A 12230-nucleotide genomic window follows, 5' to 3' on the forward strand; every position below is an offset into this window, starting at 1 on the left:
AACTAGCTAATGAACATAATAAGTCATTTGCAGAATGGTTCAAGCGAGAAGTGTTAAAAGATGGCAATCCTTCTGAGACAATACAGAGGCTAGCTACAGGGCCTTCTTTTGAGGTTTTGTGTTGGGGTGGATATGATATAAATGGTTATTCTTTTTACACAAAAACCCAAGACGATAAGAGTACTATGCAGAATAGTAGGGTGATGGTAGTAGCGGAAGCCATGCATTTTGCTAGTTCTAAAGACAGAAACCCAATGTTGGCGGCAATGTCCTGTTATGGAATAATAGAAGAGATATGGGAGGTTAGTTATACCAAGTTTAAAGTTCCCGTCTTCAAATGTAAGTGGGTTAATAATAATGCTGTGCAAGTGGATGAAGAATTTGGATTTGTTTCGGTCGATCTTGAGAGGTTTGGATATGGAGACGAGCCATTTATTTTAGCAAGTCAAGCAAAACAAGTGTTCTTCGTTCCCGATCTAGCAAAAAAGAAATTGTCTATCGTGCTTTAAGGTAAAAGGCAAGGAGTTGGTGGAGATAATGGAGACTTAGAGCTTAATCTTGATGAAACCCCGCCTTTCACAGCTACTCGACCTAAAGTAGTTGAATTAGATTTGGTAGATGATGACTATGCTGTTAGAGATTATCATTGTGAAGGAATTTGGGAGGATAATCGTTGTAAGCCTCAAATGAATTTTTTTGATATTTTTTTTGGCTAAATATACTTAATAATATAATGTTTTATATTAACTTGATATTTCTTATTCTTACATTTATTAATTTGTTGTTCTTTAAACAGGAAATGGACGGATCCGGTCAACAGGGTTCTGGTGACGACAGCTCTTTTACTAGCCGGAGAAAGGGTAGAGGGCCAACCCATATAAGGCATTTAGCTTTACGTGATGAGAGCACACAGCCTATGAGGATTACAGTGGAGTTTGATGATGATCTGAAGCCTATAGGAAAGGCTGGGGCTCAATTTACTAGTTACGTAGGTTATCTCGCATGCAGTAAGATTAGCATTGACATTCCTAGCTGGAAGAAGGTGGACAAAGATTTGAAGAAAAACCTTTGGGAGGATATATTGGTATATTGTGCATTGTTTTCTCTACTTGTTTCAATTATAGTTGCTTATTTACTTTATAACTCTATGCTATTATTGTATTGCAGCTGACATTTGATATTCCTGCCACTAAGCAAATGAGAGACCATCTGTTGAAGCAACTTGATGAACAGTGGAGGGATTTTAAGGCCACGCTTACAAAACATTATATTCGTGTAAAAAGAAAGGGTGAACATCCTAAGGAATGATATTCATTTATTAGTGAAGAGGCATGAGAGAGTTTTGTGAAGCAACGTGAAGACCCTACATTTTAGGTTTGGTTTCTTCAAACTTAATTTTTAATCAGGTCATATTTTATTTAACTAAACTAATTTTGTCGATTTGGTTTCATTGTCATAGGCATTGAGTCAGAAGAATAAACAAATATCTGAGCAGAATGTATACCCACATACCATGTCTCGTGCAGGGTATGGTGGGTTGGAAAGAAGTATGATGGAGGAACGGCTGAAGAATGTACGGATGGCTGCTGCTTCAGATCCTACTGGCTACATGCCACCTATTGAGCGTCCTTCTGCCAAGAAAAATGGAAGGCGACGAGGATTAAAAAGGGTCAATACATTACTCCACAGTCTGCTGCTGTTGCTGAGAGGATTGTAAGTAATATTTAAGAATTATGCTTCATTAATTGTTTTTTTCAATTATCTTAAATTGAATTTGTTGCTTTAATGATATAGAATACACTTAAGGAGCAATTATCTCAAGGTACATTCATCCCTCAAGGACGGATGGATATCTTGGCCACTGCTATTGAAAAGGCTGACCATCCCGGAAGAGTCCGAGGGACCCCTAAAGGGATTGGTATTAAAGAATTTTTTGGCTCTACTTCACGAAGAAGCACTAGATCATCCTCCGCTAACATGGTATCTAAAAAGGAGCTCGACCAACGACTACAGGAAGAAACAGAGAGAGTTCGAGCTAAACTAAGTCAACAACACATGATAGAGATGTAAAAGATACGTGACGAATTCGATGCCAAGTTTCAACAGACTCTGATGATGATAGGTACGAGCGGATTCCAGATGCCCCGAGTATCTGAACCTTCCCAGGTAATAATCACACATCTTTTTAAATCTTCTAAAGATTCATTTGATCCATTTAAACTTATTTAATGTTTCTTAACTAATTTCATATTATGTTTCAGGGTTCACCTGTGATAAAAAGCGGAAAGGGCAGTAATAATCAGACATAGCCACTGACAGTGTCTGACCCTGACCCTAGCCTTGACCCTGTTGAAGACAATGGGATGTCGTGTTCTCTCTATGTGGATTATGAAAATTCACTTGTTCATATTGCTAGTGGTCGAGCATTCATAGGCACAACAATTCACGGCAACAAAATTCCGAGCAATCAAGAAAGGGTGACAGTGGAGATGATTGTTCGTGGTCAGGGGGGTGCACCAGTGCCCAATTCTACTGATGAGGTTCGAATCTTGGCCCAAGCTAAAGGACATTTCATTTTGTGGCCAAAGAGACTTATTGCAAAGCCAAAGGTGAAGAAGGTGGCAGTCAAGAAGGCCACAACGAGCGCATCATCTGATCCTGTACTCTTGCCTCTTCCTGGTGATGTTGCGCTTATGTATTCCAGTTTGGAGCTTCTTCATTCCATGGTGCCAAACATGGATAAGCCTGTGACTTTCAAGATGCCGTTGGGGGTTGTGGGTTCAGATATAACATACGACTTCACCATTGACAAGAGGGACCTCATTCAGTTCCTTAACTTTGAGGGGCTTGATATAGCCTTTATGCAGCTCGCTATTTTGTAAGTTACAATATCATTTTCTTATTACATATTATACTTCATGCATGTCCTGATGTTTTTTACTTGAACAACAGGTACTTTAATCAAATCTGTCGAAACGGAGGACTTGAAGGAACATATGGCTTTATGTGTCCTCAAAGGGTGCAGAAAGAATTTAATACTGTGGAAGCAAGGTCAATCTACATTATGACCACAATGACTCAGACCAGAAAGCTAATATATTTTGCACCTTACGTGGAAGGGTAAGTGTATTATTGTATTTGAGATATACAAGTTGTATGTATCGGGTTATAATTAACATGGTTTGCCTTTTGCAGTTATCATTGGACTCTAATTGTTTGTGCCCCTTTTGACAACAAAGTTTACTGGTTCGATTCATTCTGTGGAAGTCCATCCGAAGAAACCAAAGATGTCATCGACACGTTAGTTTTTATTTATATATTTATTACTTGTGAAGTTTATACAAGCATGCTCTAATATCATTTTCTCTTATAATGTTGATAGGGCTTTTCATACTTTTAATGTTGTGGCGATTAAACAAAATAGACAAGCACCAACATGGATTCTTCCAAAGGTATATGTTGTTTTGAACTAACTTTTAAACATTTTTGGATGAACTAAAGTTAATGTTTATAATCAATAATGTCTAATATTCAATTTTATATCTTATTTTTTTAGTACCGTTGTCAACAAAGACATGTTGAGTGTGGATATTATGTCATCCGCTACATGAATGACATAATTGGGACAGGAACGACTGAGAAATTAGACGAGGTAAAGATGAGTTACGTTGTATGACATTCTCAATTCATTTCACATTTTTTACTAAGTTTACTATGTTATTTTTTATTAACAGATATTTCAAAATACTGTGCCATATCTCATGGATGACATCAACTTGATAAGGGACACTTTGTCAACAACATTGGTAGAAACTATTGAAATTTAGCTTTCAAATAGATAGGTTATTTCTCAAAAAATTCATTGTTAGATGTTTTCTCTCGGTTCCCTCTTATATGTACATGTTCATGATTTCCATTGTACAGAGAAGTAGTTACTTCTATTTCAGACTTGTTGGACCTAGCCAATACGTGTTCCTTGGTCTTAATTAACCACTTAGTTCTATTATATTGGCTGGTTTCCCTATTTTTGAATTGTGTAAAAGAAATTTCAATGCTGTACATATATTAACTAGCTAATTGATCTTGTTCTGCGTGATCTGCACTGCCTACATTTATTTGGAACTGTAAACTGCAGGGTGGTAAAAATGAAAATCAAGCAGAATTTTTTAAAAAAAAAGTATTTTTAATGGCGGTTATATATAACCGCCGTTAAAAGTATATTCCACGGCGGTTTTTTATAAACCGCCGTTGAAAGTCAAATTTCAACGGCGGTTTTTTTTTAACCTCCGTGGAAAATGGATTTTCCACGGCGGTCAAATATAAAACCGCCATGGAAAATGGAGTTTCCACGGCGGTTAAATAGAAAACCGCCGTGGAAAATCAACTTTCAACGGCGGTTTCAAACCACCGTGTTTTCTTTACCTTTCAACGTCGCCTTTATCAACTTCGCCTTCAAAACCGCTGTGAAAAGCCACTATTAACCGCCGTGAAAAGCCTTTTTTCTGGTAGTGTTCGTAGGCCTCTCTAATGATAAACTAACGAACGTTCATGATGTGGTGCCAAATGCTCTATTTTGACAACTTCATGTATATTTTTGTAGCAAAGTAAACTTTATGGTGCCAAGTGCCCTTTAGTGTAAATTTTATTATTAAAATTACACCTTAACCCCATTAATTATTGTTGCGTGTAGTTTCAAACACTCTAATTAGGTTATCTTACTTCACCACAATTTTTCAAAAATTGCGATGAAATATATTAAAACCATTGACTTTGTCCGTCACATTGATTGTCATGAACTTTTATTATTAAAAAAAATGGTATCATTTATTTGTTAAATATATTGTGCGTATACTTTCAGTTAAGACAATTTTAAATTTCGTCATCAAGCTATATATTATCCTGCAGCAATCAGAACAGGCTATCATATTTTGTTTTCGTCAATATTTAATTTGCTCATGCGTCTAAGTTTGTGGTTCATGTAACTGTGACATTAATTAGGTTACGATTTCTTCCCACATGATTCCTAGATTCCAAAAATTTGAATAGTTTAATTTGTCCATCAAATTCAACATCGATCTTGTATTCAACGGCACGGCCTTGTGTGAGAAAATAAACAAAAAGTCCAAGTGGCCATAGACGTCAAATATTTTTTTGGTTTTATTTATAGGGTAAACTGGTAAAAAGAATTATTTTTGTAGTCTTATTTATAGGACAAAGAGAGAAATTTTTTATATGAATGCACAATTTTAATCTTTATTTATTATTATGTTAACTTTGTTTTTATATATATAATTGAAAAATTATTAAATTTTGAGTCAGAGTAAATAAAATTTAAGGTTTTTTTATTCTGTATAAAACATGTTGGAAGTAACTTTAAAATAGAACTAAAAGAGTATATTCTTTGTCCTGTATAGTCTCTCAAATTCTTATTATAAGTCACTTTCAATTATTTCATCGAGATTAAGAAAAAATAGTTAACTTATTAAATATGATTTAAAATTAAAAAAATTTTTCCAACTTTGGCCTTGTAAAAAACATGGATTGAAGTAAAAAAGATAGGAAAATTAAACAGCGTGACCAAGAGTTATATAAGACACTGAACTAGAAGAAGACATGACAAGAGGGTATATAGAAAAAGAAGGAAAAAGAGTTGGAAAAAAAACAGATAGCAACTCAAATTAAGATATTTTCCATTCCTTATGGCAAATTCCAATCACAAAAAAGAAAACAAGGTCGCAAAGAAACAAAACAATGTCATATCAAACTACCTTTCTTGTTATAGTTGGATCTCCAAGCTTTTGGATGCTCTAAATTCTACTCAAGCATCCAAATATGGGTCGATACGAATAAAAGATATCTGAACAAGGTTCTAGCGTCATCTTCAATGTGTCCCAAAAAAAAAAAAAAAAAGAGCAGAGCAAATGAAGCATGTCCAAAAGTAAATCGCTTTTCAATTTAAAAAAAAAATCCATAGATGATGACTTCATGATCATGAACATATAAAATAGCTGGAACATAAACGACGCAAGAAACTATGGATTATGTGTACGTATATGATGAATTAAACGATTGTTTCCTTCAGTGTCCAACTCATGATGCAATTATAAATATGAATTTTTCATGCACCACAATTTCTCCAAGAAGTCCCAAATCACTATAAACCAACAAGAAATGTACCAATTAATGTCTTTCAAACTCTGCTGGCGCACGTATTCAGTTTTCTTGGTTATTGCATATTTCCATCTTAGCTTGCTTTATTCTATATTGTTTTAATTTCATCAGTTTGTGTGTGTGCGTGTTAGTAACACTAAACTCTTTTTTTGGTAAGTATGGGTATTCTCCTATCGGAAACAATAATATTTGAGGCATTGTCGGATACTAGCTAGGTACTTATCCCAACAGGGATTCAAATCTTGGTTCACTGTGTTCGTTAATAACACTAAATTTATTCCTGAGCTTAGCCGCAATTTTTCAAAAAAGTTTCATAAAATATATTAAAACCATTGACTTTGTCCCTCATATTATTGATTGTGAACTTCTATTATAAAAAAATAGTATCAATTATTTGTTAAATATGCTGCGTATGCTTTCAAACACAATCATAAATATCATCAAGCTGTTTTATCCTGCAGCAATAGGAATAGGAATGCTCAGAAGAAGAGATGGCATATTTTAATGGTATCCTTGTTTTGATTTCGTCGATATTTAATAATAAGCTCATGCGTACAAGTTCAAGATTTACATTTAATTTGTTTATCAAATTCAACATCGACATGTTTACCCAAAAAAAAAATCAACATCGACATTGTATTAAACGGCACAAACGTGTGACGACAAACAAAAAGTCCGAGTCCAAATGCCCAAAGACGTCAAGTACAAATATATATAAATATTCTTTTCAATTTTTGTTACAAGTCACTTTCAACTATTACTTCAATTCTTAATATAAGAGCTAATTGACTAATTTGAGTAGATTAAAAAAATTAGTTAAGTTAGTTATTTGTAATAAATAAGTTTTGTCTTTCTTAAAATATTATTGCTAATCAAATGTATTGGTTAGAACTACTATTATTGTAAAGACTATCTTGAAAAAAAATAAATATGAGAGACAAAGTGGATTGGTGGTATTATATTTAATACTAAAATAAAAATGAAATGGGTTCTTATATTAAATACTAGAAGTAGTATTTCATCAAAATTAAGAAAGATCAATCAACTTATTAAATTGTCTTAAATTTAAAACTTTTTAACTTTGCTCTTGTTAAAGAATATGAATTGAAACAAGAAAGCAAGAAAGAAAGAAAAACATGGTATTCAAAGAAATCATGTAAAACACTTAACTAGAAGGCATCCTCTAGTAAGGACAAAAGAGAATAAATAATATATATACCAACAAGTAAACTGATATGCGAATCCAACAACACAATCCACTATGACGTAGGACAATCCTAGAAAGAAAAAAAAATCATTTGGTCATAACTATAAAAAGAAGAAAAAACTAAGAGATACACTGTAACATTTTAAGCTGGGGTTACAGTTGAATTCAGAAGATCAGATCAGATCAGATCAGTGAAGAGGCTCAACTGTGAGAAGAAGTCCATGAGCAGGCCTGAGAGAGAGCATGATTGAAGGAGAATGACGATAACGTGGTGAGACTTTAAACCTAAACCTAGTAAGAAGAAGAGTTAACACAATCTTATACTCCATGAAAGCCAAGTTCCTTCCTACACACATTCTCCCTCCAAACCCAAAAGGCAAATAACCCATCTTATGCCTGCATCCTCCATTAACGCCGTCGTCTTTAAACCTCTCCGGCCTGAACTCGTTGGCGTCTTCGCCCCACAGTTCCCGGTCGTGGTGCATCGCCACCACATCGATCCACATGTTGGTTCCATTAGGCACTGTTAAGTTATCCACTTTAATGTCTTCTCTGGCTTGCCTTTGCACGTTTGGTGCAGGTGGGTATAATCTCAGGACTTCATTCATCACCCACTTCATCTGCAGATCAATTAATAGAAAGGTCATTAGTTAGCGCTTTCCTAGGAATAACATGTTTATGTAAAAGTATTAATAATAATAATAATAAATGTATTGTGAATGTGAAGAAATTATAGACTTTAATTGGTGGGTGGATTTCAATTAGAATTGTTCCTCTATATATGTTATGTTTTAATCGGTCAAATTCTAAACATATGTTGTGTTTTCACGGCTGTTCTACGTGTTTATATTTTATCAGGCACTTGGCTGCTCTGACTTGGCTTTAATAATATGAAAAAGAAAAAGGAAATGAAGTTAGTGCACGTATAGGCTCAAAAAGTGACACCGCGTTTTTCTATATAATTTATTATTCTTTTTTTCTTTCAAAAGGGAATTAGCACTTTGTGGCTAAAGCTGCGCACGTGCATGCTTTGTCTCGTCGCGTGGGCTATTCAAGTTATTGGGGCTTTTTTTGTTTAATTTTTTTTGTTTAGTTTCATTCGTGCTTGTCAATAGTCAACCACAACTTCAAACCACACAAATAATATTTGACCCTGCTCACACACGTATCATCAATATTGTCAAAAAGCAGAATTATTTTAGACGGGCCCACTCTTTTCAAGGTAAATAACATGACCCAGACCAGAATGAGACAAACTGAATTCCAGGGTTTCAAACTCCTCATCTATATCTAGTGTATCATTGTGAAAAGGAACAAATTAAATATCTTATTAGAGCTACTTGGCTGACAAAATTTTCAGAAAAAATTAGGATTAATACCATCTTTAATCTCTAAAATTTGATCTTATTTTGTTTTTAGTCACTAAAATTTGAAATTAATGGTTTTGATATTTGAAGTTTAATTTCCTTCCTGAAATTTTAAACAAGTGGTTTTGATCCATGAAATTTAATATCATTTTGATTTTGGTTCTTGTTTCAGGGACAAAAAATCTTAAGTAAAGCCAAAATGAGATTATTTTTGGGACCAAAATCACTAGCTTAAAATTTTAGAAACCAAAATCAAAATAAAGTCAAATTTAGGGACTCAAAATGGTATTAACCTAAAAAATTATGATTTGTTAAGTATTTTGACATTTTTAAACAAGCCGGCGAAAATTTTGATTAGCAACTTATTTTACGTCTTAATAATTAGGTGGCCATTATAGGAGTTCATTAAACGTACGAGAAAACCAATTAAAAGCAATCTCATCGTACGTACCTTTCTTAAACCTGCGAGTAAATTAACATCACCCAGCTCGTTGTCTCCGACAACTTCTTTAATCTCATCTCTGAGTTGATTTTGCCAATCTTCGTGCGTAGCCAGAAGCAGCAAAGTCCAAGTTACAGCAAGCGCAGTGGTTTCATGTCCGCCAAAGAAGAAAGTTTTGCACTCATCAACAAGTTCTCTCATGGTCAATTTATTGGCTTGCATCAACAAACCTAACAAATCTTGTTGATCCTGATGAGGTTGAGGTTGAGGTTGTCTCATGTTTTTCGACTGTTTCCGAGATTCAATGATGGACAACAAGAGAGCATCAATCTCTTTGCCCAGTTTCTTAGCCTCTAGGGTTTTCTCAACGTTCAAGTAATTCCCAAAGGGAACACCCACATATCGATTCGTCTTAAAGAGAGTCATTTGAAGAGCTCTTAGTTTATCAAAAACTTGCCTTGCCTTCTCAGGATGATCTCTCATACCAAAGCTCGTTCTCGCTATGATTTCTCCTGCTGTGGCTATAACCTCCCTTTCTACATCTATTTCAGAATTCCCAGAACTTATTTGTGAACACCATCTTTCTATCATTTGGTTTGTGGATTCCACCATCATGCACGCCATTGCCTGTTTTTTTTTCCAAGAAATATCACAGTCACTTATTATATTAGTATTAGAATGGAACAAAACTGGATAATGAAAATAGACTTGATTTGTATAAACCATTCCTTATTGGGTTATTTATGTGTAAAAGCATCTATCTCTACCCTACCACTAATGATGACTCTTGTCTGCCCATAAATATGTCACGTACTTTTCAAAGCCGCAATCATCATTCCAAGTGATGTTATTGTCTTTTTCCATTAAAGCCCACATGTTCGAAAACTAAAATGTGTGTGTCTCTGTGTGTGTGTGTGTGAGAGAGAGAGAGAGAGAGAGAGACCTTGAGGTTAAGAGGAGAGAAGGCGGGGGCAATGATATGACGATGACGAACCCAATCGTTGCCTTCGACCATAACAAGGCCACTTCCAAACATGGCGTCTCTGTCGTTTTTGAACACACTGGGCTTTCCCCATCTCTTTGCCAAAACCTCGGTCGACATTTTCTTCAAGAATTCTGGCTCTGCTATGTACAAAAACGGCTCTGTCCCCAACCAGTACACGAACACCTTCCCTGCATTGTTATTCAAACCAAACACATTCATTAACGTTGTTCATCTGTCCCCATCACCAATCAATGAGAAAGGTGTGATATGTGTGTGTGTGTGTGTGTGTGTGTAGTTGAAGGCTTACCGTGAGAATTCTGCCATCGAGAGAAGTAAGGGAAAACAGTGGAGTGTATATCATGGCTGGGTTTTGATGATGAGGATGATGAAGACAAGTGATCATCATCATGATCATCATGGTCAGTAAGAATAATAGAGTTTCTGTTATTCTGCTTTTTCATCTCTTTAATGTTTCCGAGGGGGAAACTTGGCGTTGGGCCACCAAATCCACATCTCTTGAGCTTGAAATGTGTTAGGACTGGCTTCACCCACCATGAAAATGCAAGTTTCAGAACTAAACTCATGAAGCTAAACACTACAAGACCCAAAATCAGCCTTAAGAACTCCATATCTGTCTCTCTGATCTCTCTCTCTATTCTTCTTTCTCTCTGTGAAAGTGCAAAACTCTCTCTCTGCTTTCTGATTTCTGCAGAACTTACGAAGAAGGCTTTGATTCTGAGTGAAGATTGTGATGAGGCAGGTTGTGGGGGGAAGGGTATTTATAGAAGAAGGGAAGGGTCGGAGAATCCGTGGGCGTTGACTGAGCCAAACGTACTGTAGTTTGCTTTGAAGTCTGAACATTTTGGATTTCGCGACTTTTCCTTTTTCTTTTGCTCTTTTTGGCCATATATTATTACACGACTCGAGACCCACATGTTCGCTGTTCCGTTGCTCTTTTTTTTTTTTTTTTTTGTAATTTCTTTGGCCAACATTCTGTTTCTCCACTTTTGGTTCTCATTGAATTTCCCCTTCCATTTTCAAAACTACATAAATTTTCTATAAGAATTACAAATATAAATAATTTGCACATATATTTCACATGAGGTTTTATTATTTACTTACAAGCCTCCTATTTTGAAGAAAAATTTGTGTGTATTCTAAGTATAGAAATGCCTTGTGCAAGTGAAAATCGATCAAATTTAAAATTTTATTTTATTTTAGAAGAAGCTTTTATGATTTTTAGAAATAAAATATTCTCCATATGTTCTCTAAAATTCTAGAGGAATCAATATATTATAGAATTACAATGAAAAAAGATATTTTTTTGTTATCTCCTATTCATTCTACATGTCTATACATAATATGATAATATTAACAAACTATGCTATTAATGAATTATAAATAACATTGTTCATTAATTAGATTTCATAAAATATGCTCTATACTAGTTTATTTAAAAATATATACACACATGGTCTGAAATCTATTCATCTTAAAAATTAAGGAGTACATAATTCCGACAAGCTTTTCTAATAATTTTAAATTAAATAGTGAAACTGGTGATTATGTTGATTTTCACAAAATATAGGGAAGATTGATATAAGGGAGGATGACAAAAAAAAAAGTTGAAAATTTGTAAATATTAAATAAGGAATGTCAATAAAAATTTGTTGTCATTTGTAAATTTAGTATTATCAACACTAAATAAAATGTTGTTACTAAAAGATCTAGTAATTTTAAACTTTTTTTTTTTGTCATTCTCGCTTGATATAATTGAAATTATTTGCCTTTTTTCAAATTTTAAATGGTCGGACGCTAAAATCGTGGGGTTTGGACAGACCTTAAGTTGTCTTTAGTTGGGAATTATTGCGGCTGCACGCTAGATGGGTGTGGAATCGACCGGACCAAATAAAATACGCTACCCCGTTATTTTTTGAGAGAGTTCCCACAAACATAATATTGAATTTATTAAACATCAAATAAGATTAGGTAACAACACTTTAATAAGTTTTGATAACATTAGACTTGTAAATAATAAAACTTTTTTTGAAAAAAATT

At 34.4% G+C, this 12230-nt stretch overlaps 1 protein-coding gene across 1 annotated transcript; it reads right to left on the reverse strand.

The window, feature by feature from the left end:
* Positions 1-7566: 7566 nt before the first annotated feature.
* LOC114745962 (cytokinin hydroxylase-like) lies at positions 7567-10777 on the reverse strand. The gene is made up of 4 exons (XM_028934146.1): positions 10480-10777; positions 10131-10360; positions 9197-9814; positions 7567-7998 (listed from the first exon to the last, which is right to left on the reverse strand). The coding sequence occupies exons 1-4, from the start codon at positions 10754-10756 to the stop codon at positions 7567-7569; spliced, it is 1557 nt and encodes a 518-aa protein (XP_028789979.1). The 5' UTR covers positions 10757-10777.
* Positions 10778-12230: the final 1453 nt, after the last annotated feature.

The sequence above is a fragment of the Neltuma alba genome, unplaced genomic scaffold (assembly GCF_004799145.2).
Source record: "Neltuma alba isolate B1F8T4 unplaced genomic scaffold, ASM479914v2 tig00000797_pilon, whole genome shotgun sequence".
NCBI lineage: Eukaryota > Viridiplantae > Streptophyta > Magnoliopsida > Fabales > Fabaceae > Neltuma > Neltuma alba.